General features: G+C 35.8%; 1 protein-coding gene across 1 annotated transcript in view; it reads right to left on the minus strand.

Moving 5' to 3' along the window:
- The window catches only part of LOC108753777 (disintegrin and metalloproteinase domain-containing protein 10), a 69,495-nt gene that overhangs the window by 34,053 nt on the left and 19,474 nt on the right, over positions 1 to 15,968 (minus strand). The window contains exon 4 of the mRNA XM_018495667.1: positions 6,604 to 6,722. Coding sequence (XP_018351169.1) covers positions 6,604 to 6,722 — 119 coding nt within the window. The remainder of the gene's footprint in view (positions 1 to 6,603; positions 6,723 to 15,968) is intronic.

A 15,968-nucleotide genomic window follows, 5' to 3' on the forward strand; every position in this document is an offset into this window, starting at 1 on the left:
TATGTTCTGCAGCGCCAAACGAGCTTGGGAATATTGCACGAAGATCTGATTCACTTGACTCAGGAGAAATTCATCTGCAGTAGTGTAAACGTTTGCGAGTACGGGCAACAGCTGGTGCTTGCGTAAAGTGTAAACGCACCTTAAGGCCACGGTTATGGATGCACGTTCCGACCGAAACTCATCCGGATGAATTCGTACCAGACGTCGGAACTAATCAAATACGGTAAATCAAGTCAAGATGACTTTGGATTACCTGCTTCAGGCTATCTACCGTTTTCCCTGCATCAGCTAATGGTTGTTTTGAAATAAGGTTATTGTTTGTGGTGATTTTTTATTACTGTCAAACTAAAATTAACTGTACCGTAAACAATTTACCATACAAATTACATTTCCGTTAATTTAGAATTTACTTAGAACTGTGCTTATCTAAAAAAAAAAAGTTCTGTTATTTATTCGCGAAGTTTTTCGTGAGAATTCTTTTTAGATGTCTGTCGCACCAAAACGTTACGTTTGATCTTATCTTCGAAATAAATATTTATCGTTAGATCATAATGTCCGTACGTATAATCCATAGTATTCAACGGCGAATGCAAAGTTCCGGGATACTCCATATAATGCGAGATCTGATCACGTAGCGTGTAATTACCTTCACTTATCTCGACACATTTAATTAGTTTTGATCGGCAAATTCCTATGCACGTTCACTATGCCAATAACCCGTATGCAGTGTACTATCTACAACTATAATCCTTAAGTTATCCAGGAGTTACTTAAATTTTAATCCGTTTACGATATTATGAAATATAATTAAAAACATTAATATTAGGAAAACAAACGAAGGCCATTAATTAAATACGTTAAAATTAATGAAAGTGATATAATAGAATAAGATACAAATATCTTGGCGTGCAATCTATCTTTTCAATAAATTCGCCAGTCATTCAACATAAAAAAATAAGATAAATAAAAATAATTAATTAATTAATTAATTATTAATTGTTCCGCAGAGTATAATATATATTGGAACGAATGCAAATAATTTGGGGTGAGACTATAACGTAATTTTAGATGCATCTCGGTTAATTGTATCACATAGACGACCACCGACAGTTAATAAAACGGATGTGATTAATACATCCAGTTGAAATGAAGCTAATTCTACGGCTGCTATATAATCAAATACTAAAGTGAATGCAGGCAAACCCGATGGAATCGTAATTATATCTCAACTTGCGAATGCAATTACAATAAATGAGTTGGAATGTAGCTCTCGTCTGCCAGTTCAACGGATTTTCCAGTAGAAATTTGTCGGCGTGCAAGAACGCTCGTTGGAAACTCGCGTACTTACGATGCCGTAACCGCGGCCTAAGTCGTCGAAGTGAAGACTACGACGTTCCGATATTACCCACGGCAAGACGCTATTACGGCTGGGTTCAACTTCCCCGCAATCCCGATCGCTGAAACGACGGCGACGATGGTCTCGTTCACGATTCACGATCCGGCGAAGCGATGGGGCCGCATGCACGATCAAGTTTCTGGTCCGTTCGCGAGCTTGCGGTTACGTTTAGTTCACCGTACGCCGAAATTATAGGTACCACACCGACCCCCCCCCTCTCTCTCTCTCTCTCTCTCTCTCTCTCTCTCTCTCTCTCTGCTTCTATTGTTCGATATATGTGTCCGCCTAATTCCTGCTGAAACGCTTACAAGGCTCGGACGATGCACTAGTATCAACCATCATCGATTCAAGCAATGCCGTACCTACGTTTTTGTCAGTTTAACCATTAATTCTTACGAAGAAATTTTTTTTAATTCATAATCAAAATTTAGAGTCTTATAGCTGGTAATGTCGCAACTCTCGTAATTTGGACCATACAAATACAAAATCGTAATACCTAAAATGACATTTGTTAAGTTAAACGTGTAAAAATTCGATTTATTCTAACATCCCGCACACACATGCTTAATTAAATGCTAAATGATACTTTTATTTATCTATAAAATTAGAAAATATTATTTCTCTTACATATACATCAATATATTATTTCTAATATCAAAGAAAATATTTCCATGTACAGAAAAGATAAGACAAATCTCTTTTGCATGTAAAAACACAAGTAAACAAAATTATCGATTATTTAGTATTCACTTAATTATTTTCTAGGTACATAATTATTAGAACAAACATTTGTAAAAATAAACTTTAAAGTTTTATTATATACTATAATAACGCAAATAATTGCGATTCGTGAAGGTTGAAGAAATTCTCGCTACGAACAAAAAGACCAATTTATAAAAATCCTTCAGTCATTCCTTAAATCCATGGATTTATATAAATCCTTCACTCTTTAAATCCAATGATTTCAGTCGCAACCATAGACGTATACTTATATTCGCAGAGCGTATAATTATTAAAATAAAAATTTGTAAAAACAGACATTAAAATTTTATTGTACTGTACTGTATAGTGTCAAATTTAAGTCGTCATTGCTCGTCAATATATCGTTATTTTATACTAAAAAATGTATAAAACTAACGATACGCTGAATAGAAGCAGTGGCGATTCAAATTATTAAATTTGACACTGTAATTTTAACAGTGTAACGAAAACAATTGCAATTCGCGAACATTGTGTGAAGAGATTCTCGTAACAAAAAAGACCGGCTTGTAAATCTATCGCTCTTTAAATCCATGGTTCCAATATTTCTAGTCACAACCATAGACATACGCTTATTTCCCACCGAAAGTCTATGGTCTGTACTAACCTCTTATTCGTGACCCCTCCGGTACAGTAACCGCGCAGTGTATCTCCAATAGGGGAATCTGGCACGTTTCCAAACGACGAGAAACTACGACAACGGCGATGGCTATGACGAAATGGGATCCCTAGTTTAACGTAACGACGAGAGTAAAATAACGTGCTATCCGGAAATGTCAAGTGGCTAATATGATCCGTGGAAAATCAGACAGAGCGCGACAAAAATCGTTTACAGCACAATGTTCACTGACGACTATTCATTAAAAAAAGAAAAAAAAATCATCCAGTGTACATTACAAACAACATGATTGAAAAATAATATAAGTGTGTTATCAAATTGAAAATGCGAAAGAAACGCGCGAAATAACGATGAAGGAATTCATTCTGGAATTCATACGCGAAATTCCCAACTTTTTTTGCAAATTCGAACGCAATGGCCTCTCTCGTTCTCTTCGCAATGCGCCAAACAGTACCTCGTGCGATTCACGCGCGCGGCTCTCAAATAATTTCGAATTGAAATCGAGAACTGCGCAGCCTGCATTTCCGTCCATTGTACGTCGCGCATTCCGATGCGTTCGCGGCGAGGCGCACGCGACCCGCTTCGAGATACGCTCGTTCGAACGCGAAATTTATTTCTCGATCGCTCCGGGTCGCAACGAGAGAGTCGCGGAAAGTTACGAGGGGAATATTTGATACTGGTTGGGCGTGCAGGGCGTCACCGATCGATCTGACTCTTTTTCAGTCTTCCGTGACAGCTTACCCCTGTTATTATTACTTCCTGTATTATTACTGTTTTATCATTATTTACTAAGCCCCCGATTTCAGCAATTGGTTTACCTCTTATTACATTGTTGTCTTATTCTGATTTTGTTACTGGTAGGCTTTGTAACAGCAATTTTGCTGATGCCTAACCATTTGCAAGTTACTATTGTCTATTATATTTATGTTTATGTTATGCTATAGTCTATTGTATCATATTTTATGTCTATTACTCTGTTAACATGTAGTCTTTTGCAATAAACTAAATTAAATTAAATTAATTTCTTTTATTTTATTGAAGGAAATAAGTGATAATGTTACCTAACTCACACAAAATAGTAGATTCTATAATGAATTAGTATATTTTTACTGTTAGCAGAGACATTATTTCTTCTATTATACAGAGATTATAAGAGATATTATAAGAGATTCTAAAAATAATTTAACAATTTAGACTGCTTATGTTCGACAAAGAAAATTATTACTAAAAATCGACGCTGTTATTAGTGGGCTCAGTATTATTACAAAAACCTATATTGTAGAATCTAAAACATCTTGCTGGTAAGAGATGAAAAAGAAGATGTAATAGCTCGGAAATATCTTTTACTTATTGTGAACAGTACGGTTTAGTAAAAAGATATTAAAAGCAATCGAAACTCGAAGGAGTTTAATTAAACAGAGGATACGAGTTTTAATAATCTACATGGCAAAAAGAAGCTTTTACTTTGATTAATTTGATGTCAACCTTACTTCAACAAATTTTTTCTTTAAAGTTTAAAATTATCAGGATATTTCGTATTGAAAATTACCAACGGCATAAACCGTCCAATCTAGTCTTTTCCCACACTTGTAAAATTGAAGAATGTAAGATTTCTAATCGTAACTTCCTGCGACATTCTACGTTCGAAAGGAATAACTACATCCAATTAATTACACAGATATAACTAGACGCGGTACTAATAAATCACTAAATTGTTTTTATAAGGACCAATCAAGAAGGATTATTTCACCAGACCCTCTCGTATCTGACTCGCATAACACGGAACAAATTCAATTATTTATGGGCACATTAGCGACGCGAACTAATGAGGGCGTGCTCAATGAATTACTGAAATCGTATTCAGCCGGAAAACCATCTGCGGTTATGTAATGACGTTAAACAAAGCGTTAATCCTCTGATGCACTTTGGGAATCAAAATAAATCCCCGTGCGTTACACATAATTCACTTGTTATGCATGTAGTTTTGGAAATATTGGCTTATTAAGATACAAAGGATATCCTGAAAGACCATTATATAGAGATAAGAAAAATCCATTTTGAACATAACTTTTGAGTTTTCAGATATTTTCGTTGTTTGCATGCTGAAATCCTGTGGGTTTGGAAAAATCGATAGAAAAACCGATAAACATTGTAAGATCTTATTTTCATTTAAATTAAAGCACAAAGTTGTATAAACGTACGGCTTAATTTATTAAAATAATTATTTTCCACGTTATAGATATATTCGAAAAATATATTAAACTAAACGTGAATTATTGTGACAATTATAAAAGTTGGAGATGCTCCTCGACTGAACTGCTCGCGAAAAAGTAACATTTGATAATCACAATAAATGCGTTCGTTATTAACAAAATTTCGTCAACAGTACACTGAAAAAAAAACACTAAATTTTAATAAATGCTTGTTTAAATAGTTCTAAATAAATATTTACTGAATATAAACGTATATTTATTCGATACAAAAACCATTAATTTAACTATCATTTTTTATTAAGTAAATATTTATTTACTGTAAGTACTACTTCAAAAAATATAAATTAAAATTTAGTCAATTTTTTTCACTGTATATTATCTATGCTTTACGTTTGAAATTCTTCATTAAATTAAAATTACGTTTGTGCTCAAATTGCAATTTCACCGCGTGGCGATTGAAGCAACCAGTATTCAATTATAATCAGGTAAAATCTTTCAGTAATACGAAAACGGATAGAGTGCATCAAAGGATTTAAACAAGGCACCCTCAGGTACGCCGAAGCTTGCTCTTACCGGGGCGACGAATGCTGCACATGTGCCAAGCGGAAACCGCCTCGAAATAGCGGACAGGGTGGCCGCACGCTATCCATCACGAAGTTGAAGTTGAGGGATACCGGCTAATTACTTTGTCCGTGGATATGCACACGCTCGTCGACGTATAATACCACGCCTAATCTCGAAATGTGCTGACACTACTTACTCTTTCGCCCGTGATCGCGCGGTGCCACGCCGTCGGCTTAATGACAGTAATACGCCTCGTTTACGCAATGTAATTCCGGTACGCAGAATGAGCGTGTATAAATATTGATCCGGTTGCTGCAATGACTATCAACAGCGCTCTCAGTGCGCCGTTCTATGACGTTGACACGCAGCATAGGACAGAGAGAGAGAAAGAGAGAGAGCATTGAGATTATCGGATTGTTGAGATTATCCTGGGATAATCTCGAATCAAAATCCGCGACTCGGTTGCGGCATTATCTACCAACGTAATTAGTCCCTTTGACACACGCGTTTTGTGTTTTATCTTTAAATCAATGTGAATAATCGATCTTCTATGTAGCGCGGGATAAATATAATAAAATATCGAGAAAATAGATCTTCCATTATCAATTACATATTATAATTACATTATTAAAATTTTAATAATTATTATACAAGAGAATACGCATAATATTCATATCATAGTTCTCCGTAAAATTATACTATTTTTGTCGTCAATATACGTTGAATATTAAATTAATAACCGCGGCGGAATGCGAGCTACAGCGACCAAATCGTTAAATAATTTCAACAAAAATTACCGCAGCGTTAAAATAGTATCGATAACGCAGCGAGAGATAATAATTTAATGCGTATGTAATGAGATGAAAAATTCTATATAAACTACACGAAGAAATAGGAAATTCAATTTAATTCAAGTCGATTTTTAACATAGTACATTTGTGCTAATTTAATTTCGTTTTATGTCACATTTAATGGTTATATTAAAGCAATGTATGAAGAGCTATTTGTGTATTCTTCGATCGATGAGGAAATAAAAGTATAAGCGAACTTACCCAAAACAGTACCGACGTAGGAATGCGATGTGTCGAAGGATATCGGTCCGTTTGTGCTCTCAAAGGATACATCCTTGCTAAACAGACTCGCGTCGTGAAACAAGCGTATCGTCCAGGATCTGCAAGATAAATTGTGATTGTGAAATGCCGTAGAATTTTTTGAGACTGGAAAAGTAATTATCGGCGTTTCTCGCGTGCCATAATATCTCGACTCGGCTCGCTCCGGATCATTACGCAGAAGGCCGATAATCTGGTAATAACATGAATAAAGGAAAAGGAATCGTCGAGGCAAAAGAACGAAGCATTTTAAGTGTGTGTACGTATTACGATTACGAAAGATTGTATCTTATTTATCTAGAGGAACTATTTTCAGAGAAAGTATTTCAAGTTTTATTTTAGAGAAAGAGATCTGCCGAATACGTATCTTTCCAACATCGAATGGGGAGTAAAATACGGTAAATTCCTCGCGTAGCTGTAATGTTCGAAGTACACCGTTTCGCATAGAAACAAAGGATTGACAAAGGATTCTGGGTCATATTATATACAGCTAAAACGTCGAGCTAAAATCCTCGAGCACAACCATCTCACTGGATTTATATATAAAAAAAAAAAGCGTATTACTTTAACTGAAATATACATAAGCCGGTATCGGCTTGTACAAGCTCTTCATACAGTATGCCGATTTGCTCGCGCATGAAAGAGGAAAATAACGCAAGTACGTAGAGAATAAATATCTTGATTTCTCCATCGCGGCGTAGTATCATTCTCGAGTGATACTTTGTATGAAATGTCAGGTCAGTTCATAAGTTCGTGCGTACTTACTATGTGAGTATATTTTAAACTGTATGGATAGAATAAAGCAGCTATAGTAAAATGACAACAAAATATCGATAACGAAAGAACATGCATCGATAATTTAAAAAAAAAAAAAAACATTTTAAATATCCGCGCTATATTGAAAGTATACATCAATATATTTCAACGAAATATCAGAGAATTCTGATAATTTAAATATTTAAAATAAAATTCTTTCAAAATAATTCTTGCCGATAAATAAAATGTGATTTCTCGTAATCGTGACACTTATCGTTTCTCATTCCCTGCGAATGAACTCACGAGAGTGATCTGATACGATGGATGTCTCCTACAATTTCAAGCTACGACGTTCGAAACGTTCGAAACCTTCGAACCTCCAAAGACAGCTTAAGACGAAACCATGTAACATCATATGGATCGAAGGTGGTGGCTTCTCGCCACTAACGGATTCAGCGCTAAATATACACACGCTCTTTCACTCCTGCAAGTGGCATTTACGTAACAAATCCGCCTTTAACGAGATCAAAGTCGACTAAGATTGACGTTCGCGCCATCGAATTCCGCAGAGAAGAGTACGCGAAACGGATTAATATCATACGGTGACGTTCACCAACGCCGAACACGACATTCAATTATGACAAAGAGGCCACATGGCAGAAATAAATCATAACTTCGGAAGCGAGCGTATGTGTACCTAGTCTCTTTCATTTTAAACTTTTGGGAGTGAAATTTCACTCTCAAAATTTCAAAAAAGTGATAGTTGCGCCAGTCCGGCAGGAATGAATTTTTTCACTCTTAAAGAGCGAAGAATCCCTCCAAGCGAGTTTCAATTTTCAATCTAGTCTCTCTCTCTCTCTCTCTCTCTCTCTCTCTCTCTCTCTCTCTCTCTCTCTCTGCAGAGTGAATAATTTCACTCTCTCCAAAAGAAGAGACTGAAATTTCACTCTGATAAATGTTAAATTTAACCCCCTTACATCTTGACAAAATTACAGACTTATAGTTCGACGTATTTTTGCACAAAATGAACGAATCCAACAGAAAAAAAGCTCTATTTCACGAAATGAGATATTAATCATTAAAGTTCTTGTTAGATTAGAAAATTCATTTCTTCAACGGAGTAAACTTGCCGGACTAATGCAACTATCACTGCTTTTTCGGTGAAATTTCACTCCCAAAAATTTAAAATGTTCGTCTATACGTTGGAACTTTAATTTAATATAAAAACTCAATTAAATAAGAACATAATAAATGCCCTAATAATTTTAATAGCAGTTTCATGCTCTACATCTGTCATATCAAATCATATTGTTACCCCGTAAAAATATTGTTAATAAATTATAAAAGCGAACATTTCAAGAAAGATGAAACTTGAAAGCGTGGAAATTAAAATATTGAAAAATAATGCAGGTGTAGAAAAGTTATTGACGTTTTCATAAATATTCGCTCCCCAACTGATGTAATATGCCATAGAAATATGAGCAAAAATAAAATTGCGCAAATAAATTGTTGCTTCGAATATAACATAAAAACTTTTTATAATACAAAAACGAAGAAATCCTATCTATTTTTGCAGAAAAATAAATTATGATTGGAACACAATAATATTCGTTTTTTTCCTAACAAAGAGGCAAATATGTATGTCAAAATAGTTTGTGTACGCGCTTTTTGTGAAAACAAATTCAGCCATATTACTATATCCCGCACAAAATGCAGCAGCGAATTAATTATGAAGAAAACCTTTTTTGCAAGGGAGGATATAAATATGTACAATATTAGAGCATGGTAAATTGAAACGAATGCTTGAAGAACTCGTTAGTGCCTTCATAAATATGCTTCGCATATGTTAGTTATTTTATTTATAACCAAAATGCATCCATTTAGTTAAATATATACCGTACATGCACATTGCCAATATACTTTATATATACATAAATTAAGTACATCGCAACATATGTATTTAACCAAGACTGTGTCAAGATTGTAAAATCACATGCTACAAAATACGACAGTAAAATATTTGTATAATATTAACGTTGCAAAAACAAACGCGAATATAAACTAGATTTCACTAATTTACCGCGTTGATAATCCATAAATTGTTTGTTATTTTATTCAAAATATTCGAATTGCTCTTTAGTTTGTCTCTGGATTTTACATGATTAATTGCGCTCTTATTTATAATTTTATTTCTCTCTTCTCTTACAAATCCTTACTTAGTTAATAAGTAACTCCATTTTTAGCACAAAGATAATCGCTGTGATAGAATGACAGGTGACTGACATACGATGACAATCAAAGGTCGGCGAGAAACTGGTGGTCATCGCAAGATGTGATGAAATAACGGCGTGATTGTCATTGAACAAAACCGGTGCTAGAACTTATATATGTGACTTTCACAATGACAATGCGCAAATACATGACGTGCTTCCGGATATCTCGTGAAAGCCCGATTCCACGATGATGCTGAATTTATGTGGAAGGTCAAGCGAAACCAACAGAACGCAATTCACGTTTAAATGACTTGCACGGTGAATATGCAAAATATACCTGAAATACAAAGCTATTCGCAAAACGTAATTCTTTGATTAATTATTATAATATTCAATTCTTTCTTAACATCAATTCGATAAAATTTATAATTAGCAAATTATTTTTATTATCAAAAATATATAAAAAGACAAGAAAATCCATTTACTTTGTCCAATCCTTTGTTACTTAATTCTTGTATGTGCTTTATATTACTATAACGCAATGTAAACGCTGTGAGCGTTTTAAAATATGCCTAATTATATGTATTTTATAATAAATACTGTTAATTACTTCGTGATCAATTTTACTTTCCTTTTTAGAAAAATGTCGCTCGAACGCTTTTGGAAAAAATATAATTTCATCTTTAAAAGATAAAATTCTCAATGCGTCAGCAACAAAGACTATTTGCGCTGTTATATTTAGAGACCTGCTGGGACGATCGTTAATTCTTTTCGCAGCATTTATTATCATAGTAGTGCGAAGACACCGAAGGAAGAAACGACTTTAGCATACCCGGCAAAAAGACGTTAAAACGTTGGATTACCATAAAGATATACAGGGCTAGAGTTGGGACGCATTACGCGAAGAATTAGGGGAAGCATAACAATTAGTCGCGACTCTTTATAGTGCACACACTGCTGCTTCCGCGACAATCATTTTCATAATAATCCAACGTCGGCTGCACGGACCGCGCATTAAATCGTCAGCTTTGTCTTGGGAGGCTCGTTGTGTTATATCTTTGCAGTATCGCGAAAAAGTCGTTTAAGTGCCGCTTTCATCGCCCGAAGCTGGTGTATAAAAGACGAACTCTCGTTGCATCCGCCATAATCTCTCGTAAGTTTGTATACAAGACGTTCTAATTAAAGCTTACTATCACTCGTCGGATAACAGAAAATGTGCCGTAGAAAAAAAGAGCCAGTATAAAATAAAAGGTCGTTAAAAGAGATTATTAAAGCATTAAAATATCGACTGCTTTTCGTTAAAAATTTGTTCTACTTAAAGTTTAATATATATTCAATCTTAAATAAAAAAGATCTAATGGAATCGCGCCATCAAGAGATTAAATTTTCCTCGAGAAAAACTCGACGCCAAATTCCTTTGGCAAAAGTAGAACTTCGCTATACTTCCTTTCTCGAATCTATTCTGTCAATCGACTTTTAGATAAACTTCGCTAATGGTAAGCTATCTCTGTATCCCAATTATCACAAATATTTCTCACAGTAAGCGATTAAGAAATTGAAGCATGTACGACAGATTAATAAATACGGGGGCAGTTTAATAAGTTAGTGACATTTTAAAAAACCATATTAAAAAATAATCATAAAAGGAAAAGAATGTTTTAATTCTATTAACTTAAATTCTAACTCTTAAATAACTAACCTATCAAACTGCCCTCGTATTTCTTAATTCCACAATTCTCCGGCTCTTCCTAACTATTACGAAGTATGTCGATTTAACGCAATCGGGAAATCTGCCGTTTATTAATTCGATGATCGCGCTTCTTTGTAACGGTTACGAGCTACAACGACCGTGCCGCGAAGCGGAAAAATAGTTCGCATAATTTCCCAGTTTTTTTCCTGGAGACTACAACTTTCGCGTAACGTTTATTTTCATAATGATTATAAGCGCGCGATATTTACTACGTTTATTTTCATAACGATTATAAGAGCACACACACGACTCGTTGCGCCGCGCCGGAGGGTAAATTTCGCCATTTTTGCCACGCTTCCGCAACAAGAAGTTCGCTTTATTGCATCGAAAGAGACAACGCGCGTGTCTTCGGTGGCAGAGGGTGGAACACGGGTTTGACCGTGTGCTCTTTAGCTTTTATATAACCGCCCATAACATCGCCCCCGTATGCACGGCGAAACGATGCGTTGGCTTCACTGAATGCTATGCCCGTGCCCACGTACAGGAAAACTGGATCCACAACGTATGAGAGAAGTGCGTCGAGGTACATGGTCTATTCATGCGCAAAGTCATCCACCGAGAGGCGAACGCGCGCGGCGCGGCGGTTAGAAAAGTGAGAAGGTGTCGCCTGTACACAATATCTATTCCTGGCTTAACCATACTGCTTCCCATTTCCCAAGACTAGGCCATATACTAAGAAATCGCTGAGGACATAACGCGAAAGTTTATTCTCTCATGTGGCTAACAAAGTCAAACAAAACCGGTAAAACTATTGCGAGTAGTTGGAAAAAATTTGTATTATTCTAAAAATGTAAGAAAAATATGTTAACGTCTGCCTTCTAGTCTAGATGGTTTTTGACACACGAGCGAAATTTCATTCTCAAATTAAAAGATTCACTCCAAAATAAAAGAAGGCAAATTAAATAGAGTTGAAAGATGAGTTAGTTTTACGTTTGAGTGAAAAAAAACTTTGTAATAGATAGAGATGTTGAAAACCTTTTCTACATTTTTTGAAAGCCTTTACTAAAATAGTAAAAACTGGAGCTGGACAAAAAAGACTCAGATTGCAGAATTAAAAAAACAATTTTTTCTTTCTAATATACGCGCAAATGTTTTATACATTACAAATGTTTTAGAAAACAGAATACCACCCGGAGACATTGGTAGTGTCTTGGCGCTAAGATTATATATTATACAAGTATATTCTATTACTATATATTATAAAGAGAGTAAAATATGTCATCCAAAAGAGTTCAATATTTCTTTTTTAAAATATGTACAGATATTGATCTTTCAATACTTTTCTGGAACTAACTCTTTCCTAACTTTCTTGCAGTTTCAAAATGTTTTATAAAAATTAAGCAGAAATTGACATTTAATAACGATCCCCAATAATAGGATATAAGCGAAGCTCTTTGCACGCCGATTATTTATATAATTTTTCTTCGCAGAATCGAAAGCAAACGAAAACGTAGAACAAATATATCGCGATCTAATCGCAGATGCATTTCGTGAACAATGCCGCGACGGAATTCGCGAAAGACGAACGGCGGACTTCTCTCACAAAGCATGAGAATAAACCAGCGACTTTGCCGCGATATGGCCAATAAATTTGCTTGGTCGCACGGCGACACAGAAAAAGGGGAAGGAAAATCGTACAATACAATACTTGACTAGAACGGCCACCGAAGTGGAGGCCGCTACGACGACGAGAACGACAACGTGTGTGCCACACAGAAACTTCTTTCTTCTCCTCTCCTCAACTATTATCTTGCCAGTTTGTACCAGGTGCAGCGGGGTAGAAACGCTACCGTCTTGCGGTGGCGACGAGGGACGGCGGGAGGATGTTGCGCGGGCGCTTGGTACGACGACGACGACGACGACGACAACGACGACGAGAGATGGAGGGAATCGCACGGCGCACTCCTGCTTTACATTTTATTGCCCGACGTGGATTCGACCGATTTACATAAAGAGACGAACGTTGTAGTTACATTGGCGGACTGTGAAAGCGACCGGGGAGGAGGAAGGAGGAAGAGGAGGAGAAGGTGGAGATCGAGGGATGTTTCTCATGTCTCCTGCCAGCTTGAGAAGGGCTGCATGCCGTTTGTCGCCCAGGACGAGAAATTTGCGATGCAGGAGGTGTGTGAAACGCGAATGCCAATACGTATCTCCATCCTCTCTCTCTCTCTCTCTCTCTCTCTCTCTCTCTCTCTCTCTCTCCCCTCTCTATTCTTCCCCCTTCCCCCCCCTCTCTCTCCATCTCTTTTCTGCTATCGTAGTTGGCTTTTTCTCGTACTCATTTATTTAACATTCCCTGGACAGTTTTACGTAGAAAATTCTTCGCGAACTAAAATTCTTTCGAGACTGATACTCTCCGGAATTGCTGGAACGTAGGACGGTAGCGAATATTGTGTGCTCGACGGAATGCACAGTAGTATGATAACAGCACGGTCGTAGCGCAATGAAATAAATGGCCTGTAACCAGGCAATCGCGATCGATTGTAGCATAATTGACTCTGCTAAAAATTGCACAAATATGTAAAGTGTTTTCTACTTATATGCAAAAATTTGAAATAAATACCATTAGAGGTACACTATTCTTATTCGTACCTTATTCCGTCAACGTTCATTCCACGCTAAGCGAAGATACAAAGGATACCACATCTCTTTTTCAGGAGGAAGAAGACAACTATTCCCAACACACAGACCAGTTGCACTAACATCACCAACGTCCTAATTCCACAACTTTAAGGAGACACACGTAGAGCAACGGATTTCCTCTGCGGCAAATTTTCGAAAGTAACGAGTAATCACACCAGCGAGAGACGCAAAAGAAGGACAATGACATCACGTTATCGTCGTCACCGTCGTCGTCGTCGTCGTCGTCGTCGTCGTCGTCGTCGTCATCGCAATTAGTGGTAATTACACGCGTTTAAATCCAGCACGCGGAAATCACAGGATTCGACTTCGCTCGCTCCTTGACTCCTCGGCTTCGCCGAGAGAATCGCTCTCTCCTTTCTTTCTTCCTCTTCCTCTTTCCCTCTCCAGAGTGCCGCAAATCCTCCGGACTGTCGGATCAAGAAGTACCAGCCAGTTAATTAGCTTAACGTCTATGAATTACGGGCGAAATTTCCTCGAGAACTTGTCTCCCTTTCCTTTTCCCAAGGGAAGAGGGTGGAAGGAGTAGGAAGAAAGAAGAAATGACGCCGATGGGCTCGCACGTAAACCATTTCTACCGAGTCACCTCGCCACGGCTGAGATGCTGGACCATTCGTTGTAACTTTGCAATCTACATACATGGTGCACGCGATCGTCACGGTCTCCTGCATAATGTATAGCTCGACAAATGTATTTAACGTTGTCTCACTTTCCTCACGAAGTGCAGAATTCGGCGAAATTTCCGAACAGATCAAATTGAGCGGGTTTAATACAATTCGTTTAATATGATCTATTATTATGGATTGATATAATTGTCTAATAGTATAATAATTGGAAAGTTTATATTTCTGTTCACATAATATTGATACTGATATATAAACGTAAATTTTCGAACAGACCGAATAAAGCGGTTAATGCAATTATACAATTCATTGAATATGATCTATTCTAGATTGGTACAATTATCTAATAGTATAATTAGAAAGATATATTACGTTGTATTTTACGTACATAATATTGATCTACGTACGTAATCTTATTAATTAATTTAAAAAGTAATAAATTTATTTTAAAAATGACGATGTGGAATAATATAATACGTTCCAGCGCAAAAAAATTGCCAAATTTGATTCGATACGAAAAGAAAATTAAATTATGTAAAATTAAAAAGATAAAAAAATCAATAAAAGTAAAATTAAAAGACATTAATAAAAATGTATCTTATTTTTTATTCTTGCTTTTTGTCACAAATGCCGATATTTCTATGCCAATAATCAATCCCAAAATTATAGACTCAATTTCTATTTCCATTTATTAATTTAATTTCTATTTCATTTATAATCGTTTTAATATTTATGATGAATTATAGTTAAAGGAATATCGAATTCAAAATTCCGTTTGATTTAAACTAATTCGTCTATTCTTGAACAATCTCAGACAACGTGAGTATCTAAAAGATGTCAGAAGACATAAACAAGTCTTCTAAAATATATGTATCTATGTTATTTGACACAAAACAAAATTCTATTGTTTATGGCTGACATTTGAATTAAAGTTATATGCAGAACTATGAAATTCAAATTTACTTTATGAATTGAAATAAAAAAAAAACATAATTTTTCACAAAAAGATTAATTTTTTTCTATTACATTCTATACTAAAAAAAATAATAAAAGCAAGACGTAATTTTGTAACTCATAAAAAATATTGTTAATAAAATATAATACAATATATACTTATATCAGAGAAATGAAAAGCTTATAATTTGCTTGTTTATTTACATGCGGTACAGAAATAAGCAAATTAGGAAAAATTCGACAAAGTCATATCGTATATACTGTTACAATTCGGAAGATAAAACAAAATCGGAACCCGCGTAAAGTTGGTCCCCCCACATTTGAGAAAACCAATTTTCCGTAGCTCATTCAATTGCTCACCGTTTGCACATT

Source organism: Trachymyrmex septentrionalis, unplaced genomic scaffold (genome assembly GCF_001594115.1).
Source record: "Trachymyrmex septentrionalis isolate Tsep2-gDNA-1 unplaced genomic scaffold, Tsep1.0 scaffold71, whole genome shotgun sequence".
Lineage (NCBI taxonomy): Eukaryota > Metazoa > Arthropoda > Insecta > Hymenoptera > Formicidae > Trachymyrmex > Trachymyrmex septentrionalis.